This window comes from Chlamydotis macqueenii, chromosome Z (genome assembly GCF_036417535.1).
Source record: "Chlamydotis macqueenii isolate bChlMac1 chromosome Z, bChlMac1.mat, whole genome shotgun sequence".
Taxonomy (NCBI): domain Eukaryota; kingdom Metazoa; phylum Chordata; class Aves; order Otidiformes; family Otididae; genus Chlamydotis; species Chlamydotis macqueenii.
In genome coordinates, this window is record NC_141593.1 from 26,785,533 (window position 1) to 26,808,959 (window position 23,427).

Sequence of the window (23,427 nt, forward strand, 5' to 3'; positions counted from 1 at the left end):
AATATCTCTGGGATTAAAGCTAAGAAAATAAATTAATCTCCTCCTTCTTATTACAATACAAAGTGAGAGAAGCCAGGAAACACTGCATAAAACCTGATGGTACACAGTGTCCTTAGATCACTTGGCCATTGTTTTCTCTCACAGCAGCACATGTTAATGAGGCAAGGAATTTTAACATTTTTTGGCTTTGGCTTTTCATGTCACAACCATAATAAATGTGCACATTATTGTTTGTATTGCCATATCCTTTAGATGCACCGCCAATTTCTAGAGCCTGCTGTGCACAGCCAAGGACGGGTTTTTGCCCACAAATAGCCTGGCTGAACTAAATCAAGCAGAAACATTGCCATACAGTTTCAGCTGCAAAGTAGTGTGTCATGGTACAGCACATTTGTGTTGCAAAGGTGTATGGGTCAAACTTGATTCAAACCACCAATTATACCACAGGAAAACTAAAGCTTCTTTGTTCTTCACTAACCAATTTAATTCTGTTTTAAAAGGCCTTTGTCTTATATGGATCTAAGACATCCTTATTTGCATTTAGTTTAAAAAAACCCAACAAAGTCCAAAGCAATAAAATAGACAGTAGAATGTTAGACTGAGGAGAACAGGAAGAAATAAAGAGATTTGGTTTTTTGTTTGTTTTAAGGATTTTGAGCAACACAGAAAAAATCAAATATGATGAAGAATGAAGAAACAAGTTTTAATGTCGACAGTACCAGAGCCTCTCCTTTCTCCCGTTGCCTGCAGCCGCTGAGCCCTGTTACAAAGCCACACAGAACAACTCTGTTTGGTGAAGAATTCCGACCGCACCTCTCACATTTCCGCTATGGCCCTCCTGCTCTTGGAGACATGGAAACATTCCAGGGGTCCTTGGAAGGAGGGTCTCGGAAGCGCAAGAGCATGCCAACAAAAATGCCTGCTTCTGTCACCCTCGAGGGTTCCTCATCACCACCAGACAGACCTGAAGATCACAGCAACATAGGCTCTTCCAGTCTCCCCTTGGTATTCCAACAGTCAGCACAGCCCAAGTACAGTTCCCAAATGATTGACCTCTGCAACTTTGGTTTTCAGTTCTACAGAACCCTGGAGCACTTTGAAGCCAAGCCCATTAAGCAAGAACCAGTGAAGCCTAACATGGCGTGGCACAGTAGCCCAGCATTCATGCAGGCTCCTTACCCTTGTTATCCTAAAGTCCACCCTGGCTTAATGTTTCCTTTCATTGTACCACCAAACTTTCATTTCAGGAATCCCTTTCAAATGAAAAGACCTCCAGAGCCACACTTCAGGAGGGCTGAAGTAAGAGAAAATAGTGAAAATAAACAGAAAGTGGAAAGAGTAGATGTCAACCTTCAGATAGATGACAGCTACTATGTAGATGTGGGGGGTGAACAGAAACGCTGGCAATGTCCCATGTGTGAGAAGTCCTATACATCCAAGTACAATTTGGTCACCCATATCTTGGGGCACAGTGGTATTAAGCCACATGCTTGCACTCGATGTGGCAAGCTTTTCAAGCAGCTGAGCCACTTGCACACACATATGTTGACGCACCAGGGCACTCGGCCACATAAGTGCCAGGTGTGCCACAAGGCTTTCACTCAGACCAGTCACCTTAAAAGGCACATGATGCAACACAGTGACATCAAGCCTTACAACTGCAGGATCTGTGGCAGAGGTTTTGCCTACCCCAGTGAGCTGAAGGCACACGAGTCTAAGCATGAGAGCGGCCGAGAGAACATTTGTGTGGAGTGTGGTCTGGACTTCCCAACCCTGGCGCAGCTGAAGAGACACTTAACAACCCACCGTGGCCCTATACAGTACAATTGCACTGAATGTGATAAGACTTTCCAGTACCCAAGCCAGCTGCAAAACCACATGATGAAGCACAAAGACATCCGCCCATACATCTGCACTGAATGTGGCATGGAGTTTGTGCAGCCCCACCATCTCAAACAACACTCTCTAACTCACAAGGTAAGCCAGAACGGGTTGCGCCCTCACCTTGCCTCGAAAGGTAGCACAGGGAGTACAGGCTACTGAAGGCACATGTGTGTACCTCCTCGGAAAGAAGGTAGTCAGTCTATAGAGAAAATAAATTATTACTCATCAGATTTTGAAGAATCACTATAACAAGACATTAGGGACAAAAAACAACCTAAGAAAAATTCCCCTTTGTGCGTAAGTTATCCAGAATGTCAGTTAGTAAAGGGACCATAATCCCAGCCAATTTGTATCCGGGGCAGTCTTGCTGCGGCTGACGATGACAGCAGTCAGTTTAGGCTAGGAGCAGGCTTTGTAACACATCCGGAAAGATTTACTTCAAAAATAGGAAAAATGTAACCATGCCATTCAAGAATGTCTGAAATTGGCTTATTCACCTTTAAAAAAACCCCCACATATCTTATAAAAATTTGATTCTAGGTTTGCATATGTTTCCTTTAACAGTTGAATTTTGGCTTTTTTATTGAAAACATTAAAAGTACAGAAAGTTACAGCATTTCAGTCTTATAGGCACATTTTCTTTTAAAAACCAACCTCTACTTCCACATTTTCTTTTTCTTCCCTACTACGTGACTATAATTTCTGCTCTATTTGGAGATTCCCTGGTCTTTGGATTTACCATGCAAAATTCTACTATTTTAAGACTTGGTATTTTTTGTCACAGGAAATGCAATGCCCTTGAGCCTTTAGAGAGCTTCTGCTTCTTTGTCTACCGTTGCAGGTGGATTCAGCTGTGAACATAATTAACAGTGCAGCCTCACATCAGACAGGCAGACACTTAAAGCCACTGTTGGTGTTCACAGTTTTAGCTTTGCAATTAACTGCGAAAACAACCAACTGGCACGAAAGTAGGTATCGTTTCAAGTCTTTGTAATGGGGGCCTGCAGGAGGAGTAATCACTCTCGGCACTTCACTAGTAAATCCTCATTACCTTCAGCAAGTTGTACTCAAACTCTTGAAGTGTTTCGTAAATTCATTTATTTTCATAGCATCTAAATGACTTTTTGAGGAGCTGGCAGTTAGACCACATGGGTGTGAGCAAGAATATTGAATTACGCATTAGTGAATTGACTGCATAGCATAAAAGGTGCTAGAAATGCTCTGTAAACACCAGATAAAATGAGATCACTCCATTAGGGTTAGTGCAAGTTCCACTAAGAGTGAACAGTATTTTTTCTCTACATTGAATGTAACATGTATATCCTCATTTGGTGACATTGCTTGACTACTTCTTGGTTACTTCAGATTATCTTCTACAGCTTTCTTCAAAACAGGGCTATGCCCTTTTTAGAAGCCAGTGACATTCAATTATCAAAGGCAAACATTACTGTAGCCTCTTAATTGTCTAGCTTTTATTCTTGGTCAATAAGTGTACACGTTTGACCAATACTTTACATAAGCAGCAAAGTAGGAGAGAGAAGCTCTGCTACTGACTGTGTCTCACTGATTTGTAAACTTACTGATGGAAAAAACCTCACTATTTCATTAAGCTTATATTTCGTTTTCCTTCCCTGCTTCTCAGATTCTTCTGAGAATCAGCCAGAAAAAAAAATACAGAAGTGTCTATTACTTGAGCAAATGATGTTAAAATTGAAATAATTTACTACTTGCTTTGCTAATGCAGAATGAATAATTCATGTGTTACTGTACTAAACATCCATCTACAGTATTTTCTGATTTTTTTTTTTTCTTTTCTTACAGGGTGTGAAAGAGCACAAATGTGGAATTTGTGGCCGGGAATTTACTCTGCTGGCCAACATGAAGCGGCATGTCCTGATCCACACCAATATCAGAGCCTACCAATGCCATTTGTGCTTCAAGAGCTTTGTGCAAAAGCAGACTCTCAAGGCCCACATGATTGTTCACTCTGATGTCAAACCCTTTAAATGCAAGGTAAGTGCATTTTGCAGCAGAGGTATTAACCCTTTGGCTGTTTCTGTGATATTATCATCTTGTGATATGGTAGAATTAGAAAAACAAGACTTGCTAACACATACTGCAGTTGCATTTACATTAGCATAAACCGGCCTGGTTTTCTTTCTTTATGTAGGTTCTGCTTATGTAGCACAAAATAATGGAGGTACATCTCTGTGGTTTACCCTCTTCCCCTTCAATATCAGTGACTTTCATTCTCAATTTTTTTTTTCTTCTTTGTGAGCGTTTAAACGCCATGGCAGTTAGAAGACAAAAAACGTAGTGGATGTTTGCTTAGTACAGCCATCCAAACAGAAATCTAAGCGCTTAATAGCTTAAAACACTGACTGAAAATATTGATCAAGTAGTGCACACTGCAGAGGACCGTGGAAAATCAGCAGCCATGATTTCACACAGTGATGCTATTCGACAGTTCAGAGAAGGATTCAAAGAAAGCCACAGCAATATACAACTGCAGAACAGATATGAATGGGCTAAATGTAATTACAAGACTGAAATTCAGGGTGGGACATCAGTATCCTTACAAACAGCTTCTGAGACCATCTGGCCTTCTTAGCATCCTGTGCAAATTCAAGTTTGCTGCCTCCCTCCAGCACATGGGAGGCTTACATCCCCTTTCCATCCTCTCTTCTCTTCCCTTTCCATAAAGCTTTGAGGCTTTGGCTTTCTTGACAGTGTTCATCTGTAATATCTTCCTTATGAATTATTCATGTTTATATTCTTACTCAGCATAGGACACTGTATCTGTTCCTTTTTCTGCCTGTCTGGTTCATTACTGTAGTCATACCTTGTGAAGTCAAAGGTTGTAGGTTTTATTCCCACTTTGATCTGCTCTAAGAGAGCTATAAATACAGAGTGAAGCATGTTACCTAGTTTATGCCTACCTAACTGGGGATTGATGTGGAAGCAATTTCTAGAACTTTTTGATCCAACATCTTTATAGAATTAAATATTTTCTGAAAAGGAATGTTTCATCAAGAAGCAGAGCTGGATTAAAATTTTTAAATGGAATTATTCTTTCTTGAAAAATGTAGAACTTCCAAATGTCATAGGAAAAAACAGCATTCAGTGATAATTTTAATAGGAAAACATCAAAATGATTTTTTTTTTACTTCCCCATTTTGCTTTGATAACTTTGAAGTGTTTGACTTTGAAAAAATAACAGCAGTCTTTCAACTTTAGCAGTTTGTTTCATTGTAATTTATGTCCTGTTAAAAAGGTATTTTGTATAGTAGCACTTACATTATTCTATATAGATAAAATAATTTCTGTTCTTGAAATGCTTAGGTAGTTCCATGTCAAGTCTTCTGGAGACTTTAATGCTTTGAGAACACTTGCAAACATGTCTTTTTGTTCCCGTTTGGTCCAAGTCCTCCTTTGACACCTCAAATTTCATAAAAAACCCCTCAATTATTTCATCTGTTGTTTCAGATGCAGTACCTGGACCCACACTGTTTTTTAGTTACGTGCAGATTATCTGGAAGTTTGTGTTCAGGTTAGGGTTTGGTGATGATAAATTATTAAAACCTGGAGATGGCAATAGTTTGAACTGAGAACTGGAGTGTTTCTCAGTGTTTTCCAGCTGGGAACAAAAGCTCTACAGGAACACCTGTTCTTCCTATTTTTTTTCACTTCTCTGTCCCCCACCCAATGTTCCTAGGAGGTAAGAAACAAGTAAGCACAGTGAGCCAGTTTCTTCTATGGCTGAAGGGGCATGAATCAACATCAGTTGCCCTGAACGGAGCAGAGACTGTAACAATAAGTGAAGGGAGAATCAGGAATTGCTCTTTGACATTAGGAACATCCCTCGCCTCTCTGGCAGAGTCCTTGAAAGACTTGAGCAAGTGTTTCTGGCTGGTATTCAGAGGGTTAAGGCAATGACCAGATAGCAGCCTTTTGGCACCAAGCTCCTCCTCAGCAGAAGGAAGGATATAGCTGTATGAACAGCGTGCTTAACAATGGCTCACATGTCCCCGGGGAACCGCCTGCAAATAGATTTCATCTTGCTTTCTCTTGTACTTTTCAAAGCTTCCTGTTTTCTCACGGTCCTTTTGGACAGTTTACAGTCTTTCTCCCTCTCCCTCTCTCTTTGAGGAAAGGAACACCCTTCTTATGAAGAAAAAAAAAAAAGAAGAAGAATGTAAGGGAAAGAGAGCACAGCAGTAGCCTTTCTACTTCACCACATGCAATGGTTTTCTTTACCTTTTTCTCACAACAAAAGAAAACATGAAGCTTTCCTATGTGTCTAATCACAGCTAAACACAGACTATCTGAAGTGAGGGATTAGCAAATAGTTGTCCCTTCTGTTTCCTTGTCCAGCTGCAGCCTGGAACTCTGTTGCTTTTTCTCTGAAGAGCAAGCTCCTCTGTACTGTTTAAAGGCCTGAGCCTGTGCTGCCTGTTTATTTCTGCTTAAAAAATACCACTGGAGAATTCTGAAGGACTTGCACCAATTGGTGCAACAGTGCTAATTCTGATTTGTAGAGGAAGCTTCAGTGAAATTTACACTTGCTTTTGTGTGCTCAAGTCAGCAATGTTTCAGACTTCCAGTAAAGAATGCAATCAAGTTTTCTCCAGCCCAGCCAAATACACTTTGCAGCAGATGTTTTGAAGTCCACTTTTTTTCCTGTCTAAAATCATGGGTTTAGATTAGGAGTCAAAACAATGAAAATGTCAGAGGTAAGTATCTTGGGCACAAACAAATCAGACTGGCAAATCTAGAAAGCTGATACTGAGTGTGGTGGCTTAGGAAGACAAAATCTAGTGTTGAACTAATTCATAGAATCATAGAATCATAGAATCATAGAATCATAGAATGGTTAGGGTTGGAAGGGACCTTCAAAGGTCATCTAGTCCAACCCCCCTGCAAGGAGCAGGGACATTCCCAACTAGATCAGGTTGCTCAGAGCCTCATCCAGCCTGGCCTTGAACGTTTCCAGGGATAATCATCTTTTCTAGCAAACTGTACTGAAATTCATTTCACCAGCCAGTGCAGTAAAGTGTGTTCAGTAGACTTGCAACTGAGGTCTTTCTCTTCAGGGCTTGAATTTTATTTTGTCTGAGGTAGATGGCCTAACAACAGGCCCACAAGTAAACCATGTTGTTCCTGCTGTCCTAAGATCTCTTGCATGATCTTTGCATCTCCCTGAGTGCTAAGGTGATCTGTGGTGAGTTCTGCTGGAGCTCCCTCACATACAATTGTCTCAGGTCATCTTTCACGCTGTGCTCATCAGTGCTCAAACTCCTGCCCTGTCACAGAGAAAGAAAAACTTGTACACCTTCCTAGTTTGGTCTACAGATTCAAGCTGTTCTTTAAATACTAGCTGTGAACCCCAACTAGCTGTGAACTGCTGTCTTCCAACCTGTGAACAAAAACCTGCTCATTTCAGCTTCTGGAACGTGAACATTTATCTGAAAGGTGTCTTGTGCCTTTTGAAAAGGATAGGTTACCCAGAGACCATGCCACACAGAGCCATCATTCCGAAAAATAATTTTCTTATCTACATTTCTTTCATTTTCCTGCCACACCTCTCCACTCTAGTACCATTTCCTCATGTCCCCAGAAGAAATTTCAGGACAAGAACACACTACACATCCCCAAGACTGTGCGTGAATTTGGGAAATGGAAAACCTACCACCTTTATTCAGAGACAAAAAACGTTAACGTTGTAAGGAACTTTCTTTACAAAGTCCTCTGTATTTTCATTATGAGGAAAGAGAAAAAAAATTGCCTCTACAGAAACAAAATAAATACTCCTATTAGACCTATTTTAATACTAAATATCTTATAAAGATATTGGTTTGCATGAAGAACTTTAGCCATTCACCTCTTCAACCTGATTCCCTGATTATCAGTTTAGATAGAGAAGTAAAGACCTAGCTATTAGAAGGCAAAAACTGGTGAGAACACAGATCAGCCACAATACAAGCAGATAACCAGAAACCTTCTACTAAGAGCTATTAGCAAGGTATCACTATGGACATTCTTATAGTTAGAGAAATATTGACATGTCGCAGGTCATCCCAGCAGCTGTCAAGACACAATCAGCTGCTGTTCCTCCTTGCAGGTTTTCCATGCTCAACAGGGCTTCTTCTCGTCTTTGTTTCCTCCCACTACTTTCAGAGTGAGTTTTTTGGTGTATTCATCTGCCTGATGATAAGTCATCCAGCATATTGAATGCAAAGAAGAGACAGTCATAGAATCATAAAATAGTTTGGGTTGGAAGGGACCTTCAAAGGTCATCTAGTCCAACCGCCCTGCAAGGACCAGGGACATCTCCAACCAGATCAGATTGCTCAGAGCCCTGTCCAACCTGGCCTTGAATGTTTCCAGGGATGGACCATCCATGTCTCCAGGCAACCTGTCCCAGTGTTCCACCACCCTCATCATAAAAAACTTTTTCCTTATATCCAGTCTGACTCTCCCTCCCTCTGTTTTAAAACCATTACCCCTTGTCCTGTAACAACAGGCCCTGCTAAAGAGTTTCTCCCTGTCTTTCCTGTAGGCCCCATTTAGGTACTAAAAGGCTGCTATAAGGTCTCCCTGGAGCTTTCTCTTCTCCAGGCTGAACAGTCCCAACTCAGCCTGTCCTCACAGGAGTAGTGCTCCAGCCCTCTGATTATCTTTGTGGCCCTCCTCTGGACTCGCTCCTTCTCATGTTGGGGGCTCAGTACTCCAGGTGGGGTCTCATGAGAGCATAGTCCTCTTTCCTAAGAGGATCTCTTACTTTTCCTAAGTAAGAGATATCTTACTTTTACAAATTAATAACTGATTTTCAGTGGCACTTCCCCCTCCTCACTGTCTTGGTGAACACGTTGCTAGAATGTTCAATTTAGCAAAATCACAGAGAGGAAATAATGGAAGAGAACTTAAGTAGCTGAAGCAAATATTTTTTTAAAAGCAAGTGAATATTTCCAGACTTTCTTTTTGCAGCATTGACTCAATTGTAGTTTTTATTTAAAAAAAATACCCCTGCAAATTTTTATATTAATGAACTGCTTCTATTTTCACTCAAGAAGTGGTTTAAAATGCAAAGCATACAGTACTATTTCACCACTGATCATTCACTATCTAAATTTAATCCATGTATTCCAGGTGATGGCTTTGTGAATTTGAATAAAAAAGTACTGTAATACCCCAAAATAAATTAAATCAGAAGTCAGATTAGACCAAAAGTTTGGTAGAATCTCAGTAATAACTTTTTAGTAATTTTCTCCTAGATGAATACATTGCTTGATGGAAGTTTCAGTTACTCAGTAATGGTGATTCTGGCTCATATAGTGATAAAGAGAAAGAATATTTTAAAAAAAAGATAATATCTGGTGGTAAAAGTATTTGTCTAAAACCATTCCAAAAAAAAAGGAGCTGAAGTAGAAAGCAAACACAGACGTTGGCAGAGGATGGAAATAGCCACTTGAATGTGAATAGAATTATAAATCCTGATAGGAAAGATCAGAAGACAAGTAAGACTAGAAACTTGAAACAGTGATGTCAAACTCCCATGTCTTGAGAATACATTTGATTTATAAGGGATCAGTCTACAAAAGGACCCATCTAGATAAACAATAACAATGGAAAAAAAACAACTTACTGTTTCATCAAAGCGAAACTTGCACGATCAATGGCTTGAACCGGCAGGAACATGCTTCAGGGAAAGCTGAGTCATTCTCACAGCCTCATGACTGTTTAAATTCCAGCTTACTCACCAGAGACATTGAAACACAGAAGTTGGTAAACAGAAGATAAGAGGATCAGAGAAAAATGGGGGAGCAAGAAACAAAGAAAGAAAGGAATTGATTTTTCTAGCTTTAAGCAAAATGTGCAGCTATTTCACTTCCACTTAAGGAGCTGTAATATTCTGCTTCACTGTTTCACAGAAACCCTTCCCTGGTTTTATTTGGTAACTCCATCTCTACCTGGCATTGTTCTTGATTAAAGGCTAGATTTATAAACCACAAATGAAATGGTTCATTAGGGCAGAAAGTTATACTTCTAATTTCATTCAAATTAAGAGCCTTCCAGGTTACATGCTTAAGCCTCTCTCCTCCTTACAACAACATTGTCTGCATTTGGGCAATACTTGACTCTGTGTCCTAGCGATCAAATTTTAGAAACAGCAGCAGTCCAGAAGGCCCTAGATAGATCAGAGTCAACCACATATTCTTGTCTGCAGGATTTTTGCCTCTGTCTTTGAAAACCAAATTGCAGCCAGAAGCTGCCAGGGCTGCAGTTGAGAAGAGTATGTCCTATTTCCTTTTAAAACGCTCTCCTTGGAAGCACCCCTTCAAACTAATCTTTTTCGTTTTTACTGTTTTGACAGCTGTGTGGAAAGGAATTTAACAGAATGCACAATTTGATGGGACACATGCACTTGCACTCCGACAGTAAGCCTTTCAAGTGCCTCTACTGTCCCAGCAAATTCACCTTGAAGGGGAACCTAACCAGGCACATGAAAGTCAAACATGGGGTCATGGAAAGGGGATTTCATTCTCAAGGTAATGTTTTTCAGCAAAGTTATTCTCTGAGAGGTTTGCAGATGCAGATCACTAAACCCAAATGGGCTTTATACCACAGATCCACAGTCTTATACTATAGATCCAACCCTATTGGAAGAGATTGAATCCTGTAAGCCTAGGAAGTTGTTATTAACTTTCTATATTATGCTGGTGCTACAGATCAGAGATGCCCAAGGTAGTGACCCTTGTCTCAGAGACCTTTCAGACTAGATATCTGATGACACAGAGGGACAGACTGAGATGGAGGAGTAGATGGAAACAAAATGAGACAGTATTTATGAGCACAAAGGTGATAATTTTAGCACACTAAGTTGCTGTCATCAGGTGTTAGGGAGAATACAGTCAGTAGTGTGAGAACAGAGGATTTATCAAGCCATACCAAATATTTTTGTACTTAAACCCAGGGCTCCCCATCCATCATTGCAAGAGGGTGCAATATCCACCTCACCACGGAGCTTCTCCCAGCATGTGGGTACCCCCAGACACAAATGAGAGCGAGCTGGTGGAGACTCAGCCTTAATGAGGCTGTGGCACATAGAGTTGGCCAGGGGAATTACTGGATGGTATGATCTTACTGTCTGAAGTTGCAGTTCCAATATTTTTTAATAAATGCTACAGTTTTTAAGGGGCTTGATTCCCAGAGGCTGACAGACTACAGCCTAGCAGCCATGGACAAGCAGACATTTTTTCCACAGACTCATATGTTTAGGAGTTTATAGTTTTTCTCTCATGTTTGAGGCAGATGATAAATTACAAATTTATTCAAAGCTGACAGAAGCAAAAAATCTAGAAGATTTTGTGGGTCTTGCTTCCTGCTTACTGGATTCAAATTTGGGATGGGAATGGAAGCCTGAATGGCTTTACATCCAGAAGCCTTGTTTATTCTGTACCATATTGACATAGCTGATGGTATGTGAAGGCCATGGGCTCAAGACCCAGTTTACAAAGCAGCATGTGAACAGGAAGACACATTCTTCCCTCATCTCAAAGTATATGAATTCTTGACTACCCAGGCTATCCCGCAAAGCATTTTTTGTCTCCCACCTACCACATACACATAAAGTCAGCCTCATGTGTGCACACATGCCAATGCTATCTAAAGAAGTAGGGGAATTAGGAAGGATTGTTTTGAGATTTTGAGTATGCAAAATATTTTGTTTGTTAAGACTTTCTGGGTAAATAATTATTTCATGAGTAAGATTTCTTGGTGTTCCTCTGATTCAAGCTTTAACACAGCTTAGCACATATGTAAAACACATACTGTCATGACACTTGGCATAAAATTTACAAAGATGCTAAATAGGTTATGAAATAAATGGCTCCTTCTTTTCCTATAAATCTTTTACAGCACCGTGCTAGTTACACAATTGTAATTGAAGACAGCCTAAGAGCTTTTCGGTGTACGGACATTCCTCAGCCCTTGAGGCTTATCAAACACAAGACAATTCGTAAGGGTTGCCACCTGGTCATGAGCTATTTTAACAAATACAACCCATTGCAAAGGAGCAGCCATATCTAGTGAGGCTGCATAGATCCTGCAAAAACTGGATTCAAATACTGAGGGAAAAGAACAAATCAAATCAAACCAAACAAAACCAAAGTAAGTAAAATAGTGGCTTTCATAGATGTTTGCTGTTGGCTGAAATCCTCACCCCAGTACTCTGATTATTCTTTTAATGAAGATGGACAGTGTCTGAATCTTCTTCGGTGCATCCTGATGGTCAGAGCATATTTGAGTCCATAGATGTCTCCTGGGTAACGTCTGGATTTCCAGCAAGAGAGGAGACACTGACAAATATTAAGGCAAACTAGATCCAAGACTACATTCAGACTTATACTGCATCACTTAAAATCATAATTTCTTTATAATTATTTCCTCAAGCTGAAGCACTGTTTCAGTGGTATGAGTGGCTTCTCAGTGAACAAAAGAGGAAAATTAAGGAGCATGGAGGTCATAAACTGCTGAGACTTGATTGTCTTTTCATTTTTAATGTAGTAACTTCTAACCAAATTGTCTATAGAACAAATAGGTTTTTAATCTCTTCCATTCTTCTGGAAAAAAAAAAAATCTACAAAACCTGGGACTTTGATTATGGTCTGTGATGCTTTAGATCAAAGTTTTCATTTGAAAAAAAAAATAGGAAGGAGGAAGTGGGTAGGTTCACTGGCAAAAATAACAGGCCACTTCATTTTTATTTCTAGCTCCCTCATCAAGTGTCTGGCATGTACAGCACAATGTTTTTTTGCGTCCTGACCTGGCTGTGAAATGTACACAATAGTACTTATTTTAACAGCATCTCAAAGGAGATGCCATGAGATGTAAACAGTAAAGAATCTGGAGATAACTGTGCGGAACACAAAAGTAAAGTGTGAAATGGAAGACCACCTCATGTTTTGTTTTTTTTAACCATGTATCACATAGTAAAATTTCCTATATATAAATTGTTCCTTTTCTCCTCCCCTCAAACCTCTACAAGGTTTTGGAAGAGGAAGAATTGCTCTGTCCCAGACAAATGTCTTGAGAACCTTGGAACAGGAAGAGCCTTTTGATCTTTCCCAGAAAAGCCAAGGAAAAGGAATGTCATTTCATTCAGACGGTGAGAGTGCCAAAGGAAGCTCATGCCAGGAAGAAGAGGAAGACAATTGCTATGAGGCAGAGCGATACAGCCCCGATATGTACCACCACAATGACAACAAGCTGTACGTGGCTCAAGATCTGTCTGGCAAACCAGAGTGCATGATGAAGGACTTCAGAGAGTCCTACTGCAATGAGAAGGAGGAAGTGCTAAGTGAGGCAGGACTGGAGAAGAGAATAGGAAATTCAGACAAACAAGAAAGCCAAGGAGAGAGAGATCTTGCAAACAAGAAAGAACACGTCAGCTTTAGATCCTTTGAAAAGGCCAGACTTGGCCACTCTCTTTCTGATTACTTGTATTTCAAGCACAGGAACAAGAGTTTGAAAGAATTGCTGGAAAGAAAAATGGAAAAAAACCCAATGCTTATAGGCATTTAAAATGGACATTTTAAAACAGCTCGAAAATTGGAACCAGATAGCTTTTAACATGAACAGTAATTTATCAAAGCCTGGAAGTCTGTAGTACTCTTTAGAAAAAAACAAGCCAAGTTAATAAAAACAATTTAAGGTAAATCACAAACATTAAAAGAATAAAGAAATCCAAGGTCACCAAAAATGCAACAGATATTGAACAATAACATTTTTATACTTATCCATTTGATGTATAAGCAGATAATGGGGTGGGTATAGAAGTTTATTTTCCTTTATCTGGAGTGGTAGAGACTTATATGCAATTTTCCAGTTATCAAAAAGCAACACACTTTAGCATTTGATTTATTATCAAAGGAAATATATATGAACACACCTAACCGTACATCTCAAAAAAAGATCTGAAAATACTAGGTATTTCACAGTATAAGCAAGAGTACTATTAAACATGATGTGCATGAAAGTGCTGTTGCTTTCAGAACTAACACAGTTCAAATACTTTCATTTACTGAAGTGATGTTAGTTCAACCACTTACAATGAGAAATGGAAAAGAAATTAAGAAGAAATACTAATGTCCTGTGAGATCATGTAGGGTAGCTCTGTAAGGCTTTGAAAGGACTGGAATTTATTACGGTCACAGAAGCTTTTCCTCTGGCACAAGGAATGTCAGTGCTTTACCGTGTTTCAGTCATTATGGGAGTATTCAGCAGTTCTTTAAGTGAAACAGCATGGACTGTGTTGACATTTTGTTCTATTGTCTGCTCAAACCAATACATCTAATGAGCAGCAGCAGCATGTAGCATTTGCAAGTCTTGCTGTAATTACACATAACGAAAGACAAGTAATTTCATTGAGAAAATTACGTGATTTTGCCGTTTATCTCTTCAGTTTATCCTGGCTAGTAAGGATGATTTTGAAATACATAGATCTGATCAGATTTTATTTTAGAAGGTATGCAAAAAAAAAAAAAAAAAAGCCCTTACAGGGCAAGTAGTACCTCATAAAGGAAAACTGATTTTTCATTTCCTCTTACCGAAGTCGGAAATTTTCCCTTATCAACATGGCTTGACCAATAAGCTCTAGGGCCTTCTGAAGAATTCCACTCATGCTGTTTTTACTGAGTCATTCTCAAATTTTAATCCTCAGATTCCCATACAATTATATGTCCATAATAAAGATGCTAAAAGCACATTCTATTAAGAATATTCCATTAACTGCATGAATAGTTTGAGCAGACTCTTGATTTCTATCTCTTTAAGATAGACAGCAAACAACCCAACACCATCCTGTTGCTTATAAGGAAATAAAGATTTAATAAGTCACTTAATTAATCCAATGTCATTCTGACATGCCAGCTTGAAAGTTCAAATCCATAAATATTACTACCTTCTTCATTTACCTGCCAGGTTCTTGATTTGAAATACCTTGCTATACTGCTCAATATATAGCAAGTTATAATTAAATACATTAATATACTTATGGCTTGCTAAGGCTAGAGTCATGTAACTGCAGCTCTCTGCCATTATAAGAAACTATTCATGTTACAGAACTAACGATTCTTACACCTGCCAGTTAATCACCATTTACGGGGCAGCAGCCCTTATTCATCATATAAAACTAGATTTGCGTAGCCTGATGTTGTAGAAGGTGGTTTCATTTTTCAGGGCTCAAACATGGCATAATAAAGATTCTGAATGAAGCGTAGAAAAAGCTGTTGATAAAAGAAGCTGTGACAGGTGACTCTTCTAAATATAATTAACTCTACAGCTGATATACACACTTTTTAAAAATAAAAAGAGTGTACCAAATTGAAGTGGAATGTAGGTGGTCACTTTAGGCATAGAATTAATGACATCTTTCAAAATTAGGGGTATTTCAGAGGAACGTAGCCGTATTTTTTCAGTGATGAACTGTTTTATCATAAATATTAAACTTCCTTGTTTCTACTGCAAGAAAACTCCTATTGAAAAAGGAGACATCTTTCTTTCAAGGAAGACATTGTGGTCAAGCAGAAGAATCAGAAAATTTTCACAGTCACGTATGTAACTGCATTCTTTTTTAGACTAGAGGGAAAATGATCAGGTAGAAATTCAGCACGGTCTAGGATGTTGTCTCTTAGAAATGGGAACAAGTCCTTCAGTTACCTTCTTGGCAACATCTTGTCTCTGCCAGACAAAAGCTCCTATTTGAGAATGTATAGAGCCAAGAGCTGGGAGCCACTGACTCTTAGAAATGTATCTCTCAAGGTAGTGGGGTTTCAAGCTGTGTGCGATTCAAGATGAGTTTACTCCAGCTTTGCAGCCACATTAGTTCCTATGATAAGGGGGATAAGCAAGAAACCAGGAACTTGGTTGCAATTTCTAGAATAGTGATCAAGCTGATAAGTTGAATTTAGCAAGTCCCTTTGCTTCTGTGGTGGGTAAAGCAGAAAGATATGTCACCCTTCCATTGCAAAGCGCCATTGTCCATGCATTGGACAGTGTTAAGGGACAGTTAGACAATCTTTATCAAGAAAGAGACAAATTATTACATACCAACAGCACTCCAGGCAAATGGAGCCAAGGCATTTTCAGCTGAGCTCAGCTCCCAGAAGATACCGTCATAAACACAAAAAATTATGTCTACTGAAAGTATGCAGTCCAGAGTTCCCTTACCAACTTCATATAGGAAAATGCCAGATACATCCTTATGAAAGGAAATAATTGCAAACAGTTCTGTGTTATCTGAATGCTTAACCCAAACACTTTCAACCACACCATCACTGCAAGCAATTTATCCACTTCTACAATGCCACTTCTCATTGGAGTAAAATCAACTGCCAACCACATACAGCCAGGTGAAAAGGAGTAGAGATCCCCAGAATGGCAGTGCTATTTGGGATAACTTGTAATGTGAATCCATTTTCTTGCATTCTTCCTAGAAAGTGGAGAATATTCCATTACCATGAGGCATTGAGTCTTTGCCCAGTCACATAGTCACACTGAGTTAATTCACAAACAGCAAAGGCTAATTCATGTTAGAATAGTAAAGATTTCATGAAAAACTGTAAGTCGCCAGTCAGAAGAATTGCCAACGAAACTATTACTGAGATAAGGAGACAGTGCCAAGTGACCAACCAAAAAGATTAGGAGATAATAGTCCTGCCTACTGCAGAACGTAAGGCAGCTGGGTCTAAGGCACTTGTCACAAAGAGGTCCCAAGGGGCAAATTAGAAGTGAAATAACAGCCTTCATTGTGAAGCACCTTGCTTTTCAAATATAAGTTATTTTCATGCTATTTACATTGGCATCATTTTGGGAACAGACAGTAACAGCCTTTGCTTTTTAATAGCTTTTGAAATACTTTATAGAAATTTATGCTCATAAGGAAGTTATTTCCCATTTTTAATTTTCAAGGGATTAGCTTCCTTGTTTTGCTTTGAATAGAGGTCCTGTAGAGACACTGCTTGTGTCCTGGACTTTGGGGGATATATTTTCTTTTTTTTTCCTTTGTTCCGAATCTGAATCTATATACCTTCTTCTTGCTATATTGTTTGGAAAAAAAAATGTATTTATCTGCCTCTCCTTTGCTATTTGGGTTTCCAGCTTGTGGTAACACATGAAAGTAAAGCCCAGTCTCCACCACTTCTATATTAAATCACATCCATACCATTTCCCTGCATTATGATATGAAGCCTAACTTCACCTTCTTGGAGAGCATCAGAGCAAATGAGACTGGCCACAAACTTATAAAACTAAGATACTTTCTTAGTTTTATACTCATACAAACTGAGATGCTCCCAGAAGACATGCTGAGGAAAGGTAAATTTGCTATACTAAAACGAGTCTGGGCAAGTGAAGGGATGTAGTTTGTTTTCTGTTGTTAAGGGTAGCAGGGAGAATTCTGCAAGACACTGTACAGAACAGAGTAGGTGAATTAAAAGTGAAAAGTTGGGTTAGTAAAACTGAGCATAATGAAATACAACATTTACTGAGAAAGTGAAGTTATAGGTAACACCGGAACATGCTGTTTTGAGTGTGGCCACCAGGACTCGGCAATCTCCTTGTGAACCTGAAAGCTCCTGGCTGCTGGGCAGCCTCCACTCTGTGAAGGCAAAGACAGGTGCTCTGTGTTCAGCAGCTCAAAGGACAAAACAATCTACGATGATATTATCCATTTATCCTGTTTAGTTTGTCCGGTGTTGTATCCTATAAAACAAGTTACTGGAAATACCAAATTATGCTCCTGGACTCACCTTTTCACAACTCTGTGTTGGTCTACTAGCTATTTTCTTATTTCTGTCTTCATATGGTGCTGCTGGACTCTGCTGTTAAGAGTGTACTGTTAAGAAGTAATATAAGTACTATATTTATTATTCCAAGAACTTTTTAGTAATTATTAACAGTTTTGAAAATGTCATGTCTGCTTAGCTGAACAAGATGTAACAGAGCTAACATTTTGTACTCCTAACAGATTTTGCAAATAATGTGGTGTATATTTATTTCACATAGAACACTGGTTTCCTATTTAAGGCCACAACTTGAAAAATCAAACAACTATCTGTGTATATTTAGTTTCTGGCTTTCTATCTTGATAATAAAAGCATGTATGACGTATTGTATTAATTTAAGCAAATAAATACGTACTGGAGAAGCAGCTGTAATTTGTATTGAAATGGAACTGGAGTTCTTGGCACACTATTTACTTTATATAGGAACTGCATGCGGTTGATCTAACAAGGTCATGTGTTACACAGCACCACTGAGGAGTGGTTCTTTTAAAGAAAAGCCTAAATGGAGGACTAGTTAGAAGACAAGGGCAGAAGAGCTGCTAAGTCACTTCATTATTACAAACTGCAGGGAGGACAGAATGCTCTGGAAAGATTACAGTACCTGTTAACTTGGCCTCAGACAAGCTAAAAAATACAGATGCAATCCTTATCCTAAAGATGTTTCAAAGATCTGCGTCACATAAAAATGAGAGGAAAAATGAACCAGACTTGTTACGTGAGTGAAGGTAAGAAAGTAGGAATACCTCTATAACCGGCAATAAGCAGAAGACTCTGAACTCAGAGCCTCAGAGTTTCTTATTCTGACAGAAAGCTTCACCTTTAAGTGATGAGTAAAATCTTGGATTTATTTGTTTTAATGAGATATTAATGGAATTGGCATCATCAGACTTCACAGAGAACATTTTAAGCTGTTTTTGAGTAGAGAGAGAAAGCAACTGGAGTGTTTGCTACAGAATAACACAAATAATAAAGAAAATAGATATTCAGATTCTAATTCTGAGAGGTATATGCCATAAAAAGTGCAAGAAGTCTTACACAAACAGTAGAAATACATGTAAGAGGCTAAATGAAACAGAACTAAACTTTTTTTTTTTCTTTCCTGTTTTCTTATTCTCTTTTTTTCCCCTTCTGTTTTCATTGCAAGTAACAACTACTATGAAGATTATAAGCTACATCTACAAGAGGAGGAGAAGGATATGTTAGGGAGTGCCCTAGTTCATTCCCATGTGACCCAGTATCAGTGAATCTCAAAGATTTCCCTTTGTCAGTCACAAAAATATGATTTAGGAGAACATGTTTTGTCCTTTCCATTTTTGTTAAAAAATGAGCTATGCTCACTTATGTCTTCAAAAAAGCAGAAATTAAGTAGAAGAGAAAGAGAGCCTCTCTGATGTTCCCAGGGGGTTTTATGTGCCTGTAGTGAAATAGTGAAAGGCCCAGTACACCCAAATATTTTCATGGAGACAGACAAATTAATATCAATTATATGACAAAAAGTGGCAAATCAATAAAAGGGAAACCAACCCTAGTTAGATAAAAATGATATGGGATATGTCTGAGAAGAGCAAGTCACTGTCAAGTTGTAATGTGTTAGACCTTCAACAGATTAAAATCGTAATTTAAGTTATAAGGCTGCACATACAACCTCCTGCCAATTTTGTCCTGTTAATATTCTCCATGGCTCGTGTAGTGTGATATAGCTAAACGTGTTTGCTCACTGGTTCATTATGCAAAAATCTGATCTAAAAACACATGTTGGTTGTCCGTCATTTCAGTACCTGTGAATGAGGAAACACTAAATAGGGGTCACTGCTAATGCTATTCCCAGACATGATGGTGTGTTGGATCATATAGCATAAATTTCCCTAGTGATCAGCTGGCAATGAAAGTACAGCTGAACAGAGAACACTTGCTTTGAGAATAAGCCTTCTGGTGTCCTATATTTCTGTTTACCCTATCTGAAAAAATACTGCATATCCAGTCCAATCATATAAATTATTTAATTTGGATGGAGCCAGACACCACTCAATTTCAGTGAATTACCTCCTGGTTTGAAAAATCTCTTGTAGTGTGAGCATTTTTGTTCAACAGACCTCTGTCAATTTGCATCAGTCGAGAATACTGGCTTGTGTTTTCGGAGCTGGGATTGTCTGTTTGAACTGTATTTTTTTCAGTACTTAAGTACCCTTACAGTTCTGAATGGAAAATCATTCGAGAATAAATTATGATTGAGACATTAATTAGCCAAATAAAAGACAGGGTGGAGTACAATGAGAATAATGGAGTTGTGTGAAAACAAGAGATGTATTTCTACCCTATGGAGAGCTATTAGAAATTAAAGAGACAGGAACAGTACAAAGATGATAGACAAGATGTCACAGAAATGTCTCTAAAAGAAATACAGTTTAGTAAGATAAGTGGCAGATATAAACCCAGAAAAATATCTAACAATACAGAGTGATATCTTGCCAGGGAATTCTGCAAGTTGCCTAATTCTTTACAGACCTCGCCAATTTCTACTACAAGCTGTAGGACTTTTCAGGAAACAGTAACTCTTCATCTTTTTTTTTATTTGTTTCATAGGCCACGATGATTTTCAAAAATCAGTTATGTAAAGCTTTTGCAAAAGAGAGAGAATCAGCCCTCCAGCCAGCCACATAACTATAGCGAAAACCAACAACAGTGGTAAAGTCTTGCTGCGAAGAAAGTTACACTAAAGTTGAAACAGGATTGTGCCTAGTACTATCTGTCTTGGAAGTCAATGAGAGCAGCACTAAGATGAGACAGGTTGAAGATTATATAGGTCTGATAAATGCACATGCAAACATCACCTGGGAGCTTAGAAAGAAATGTAATCTTGCTTAGGGAAAAAAAATTTAAAAAATTAAAAGCTACGGCCTAATGAGAGTTTTTGTTAAACAGGGATTAACTACATTGTGAGTTCTAAAAGGATTGTATAAGGCAGACTTCACCTGAGCAATCACTTGAGACTAGACATCAACAAAACTAATGTCACTCTGAAATATGTCCTGCAGAAATGTCTGGGGTTGCTTATGATAACAGTAGCTCATACATGCTTCTTACGATCACTCTGTGGGAGGCAGCCACCCCACAGCCAACCAGCAAAATGGATCATGAGAGAGGACTGTGCGAGTGTCATCCACTTCAGTGCAAGTTGTCCATTTTAATTATGTCACCCCCAGGATAAGCAAACCTGCCTAATTTAACTCTGAAGGGAATGGGGCATGTTTGTGCAGCCTATTCCACTCACTCTTCTGTAACACACAGCTGTGGGACAAATACATTTCATTTAACTACAGACATCCACTGTCACGCCTGATTTCAGCAGCAAAGTCAGTTGTCCTTCCACCTGAGTTGTATTAGCAGATCCAACTCCTGTGCAGCATGAAACTGCTCAACTACTCATACTCTGTTGGATCACACAGGGTTTTTTCATTTCTTTTGCCCCAGTAGTCTCATTGCAGGAGTCTAATAAGCTTACACTTTGACCTGCTTCCTCAGTTTCTTACAATCACATACTTCCAATTTTATTTTTCCAGGGCTTTAGTTCTGCATTTTTAGGCTTCCATGTAGAACCAATTTTTGTGTAGATCTTGTCACGCATACTGAGGAGCGTAAGTGGAAGTGATTACTTGCATGCATTTTTGACAGATGGTGGCAAACTAGCAAATTATATTTTCTTACGCCTCTGCTTTTTCATATTTTTTTTTTAATGTTTCCTCTTTTTCCATGTCCTTCTTATGCTGGGGGCTCCAGAGCTGGACACAGTACTCCAGGTGGGGTCTCACAAGAGCGGAGTAGACAGGGAGAATCACCTCCCTCTTACCTGCTGGCCACGCTTCTCTGGATGCAGCCCAAGATGCCACTGACTATCGTTGAGCTTCTCATCCACCGGTACCCCCAAGTCCTTCTCCTCAGGGCTGCTCTCAATCCTTTCTCTGCCCAGCCTATATTTGTGCTTGGGGTTGTCCCCATCCATGTGCAGGATCTTGCACTTGGCTTTGTTGAACTTCTTGAGGTTTGCATGGGCCCACCGCTCCAGCCTGTCAAGGTCCCTCAGGATGGCGTCCCTTCCATCCAACATATCGATGGCACCACACAGCTTGGTGGTGTTGTCAAACTTGCTGAGGGTGTGCTCTATCCTACTGTCTATGTCACCGACAAAGATATTAAACAGTGCCAGTCCCAGTACTGACCCCTGAGGAACACCACTTGCTACCAGTCTCCACTTGGACATCAAGCTGTTGACCACAGTCCTGGAGTGCGGCCATCCAGCCAATTCCTTATCCACCGAGTGTTCTGTACATAAAATCCATGTCTCTCCAGTTTAGAGACAAGGATGTTGTGCAGGACAGTGTCAAATGCTTTGCACAAGTCCAGGGAGGTGATGTGAGTTGCTCCTCCCTTATCCGCCAATACTGTAACCCTGTCATAGAAGGCCAACAAATTGGTCAGGCAGAATTTGCCCTCAGTGAAGCCGTGCTGGCTGTCACCATTCACCTCCTTATTTTCCATGTGCCTTAGCATGGTTTCCAGGAGGATGTGCTCCATGATCTTACCACCCACAGAAGTAAGACTGACTGGCCTGTAGTTTCCCAGGTCTCCTTTGTTTCTCTTTTTAAAAATGGGGGTTATGTTTCCACCTTTCCAGTCAGTGGGAACCTCACTGGACTGCCATGACTTCTCAAATATGATGGCCATTGGCTTGGCCAGTCCATCTGCCAGTTCCCTTGGGACCTGCGGATACATCTCATCAGGTCCCAATGACTTGTGCACCTTGAGGTTCCTTAGATGGTCTCAAACCTGCTCTTCTGCAACAGTGGGCAGTTCTTCATTTTCCCACTCTTTGCTTTTGCCTTCTGTGACTTGAGTGATGTGGTGTGGTGGTTTAGCCTGGATCACCACACAGTTTCTCACTCACCCTCCCCCTACCCAGCGGGACGGGGGAGAGAAATTGGGAAGAAAGGAAAACTCGTAGGTTGAGATAAAAACAGTTTACTAAAAATACCAAAAACTACAAAGCTAACAGAATATAAGGATATTAATATATACAAAATATACAAAATGAACAATGTACGATTTCTCACCACCCGATGTTTGAATGACCGACGCAGCCCGTCTGAGCAGCGATCACAGAAATGACACCAAGGAGCAAGCGAAAGGGGGAGAGCAAGCCAGCAAGGTAGAGGGAATGATGCCAGCAAGCAAGAGGGAAGAAAAGGACACCAAGGGTGCCCAAACAGATACCCGAATGGAATGGATGCCAGAAAAGAATGCCCCCTCCCATGGGCAACCCGTACTTATATACTGAGCATGATGTTTATGGCATGGAATACTCTCTTTGGCCAGTTTGGATCAATTATTCTGTCTGTCTTTTGCCCAGCTTCCTGCATCTGCATGTTAACGAGACTTTAACGAGACTTGGAAAGCCAGACAGTGTCCTTGGTCTTATTAACAACAACTCATATCATCAGAGTGTTTTTATCAACATTCTTCACACATGAAATCCAAAACACACCGGCTACTGAGAAGAAAATTAACTCCATCCCTGCTGAAACCAGAACATGTGGCTAGATCCCTGGCCAGTGAAGACTGAGGCAAAAAGTCAGCAGCCTAGTCAGCCAGAGTACATTGGCAGTGCAGGTATTTCCATATGTGAATTCTTTCAAAGACACAT

At 39.7% G+C, this 23,427-nt stretch overlaps 1 protein-coding gene across 2 annotated transcripts in view; it reads left to right on the forward strand.

Annotated features, from left to right (window-relative positions):
• Positions 1–18,094, forward strand: part of ZNF366 (zinc finger protein 366) — a 38,040-nt gene extending 19,946 nt beyond the window's left edge. For both annotated transcript variants that reach the window (XM_086770919.1, XM_086770920.1), the window contains exons 3-6: positions 650–1,977; positions 3,706–3,897; positions 10,259–10,433; positions 12,932–18,094. In XM_086770919.1, coding sequence (XP_086627045.1) covers positions 679–1,977; positions 3,706–3,897; positions 10,259–10,433; positions 12,932–13,467 — 2,202 coding nt within the window. In that variant the 5' untranslated portion in view covers positions 650–678 and the 3' untranslated portion in view covers positions 13,468–18,094. The remainder of the gene's footprint in view (positions 1–649; positions 1,978–3,705; positions 3,898–10,258; positions 10,434–12,931) is intronic.
• Positions 18,095–23,427: the final 5,333 nt, after the last annotated feature.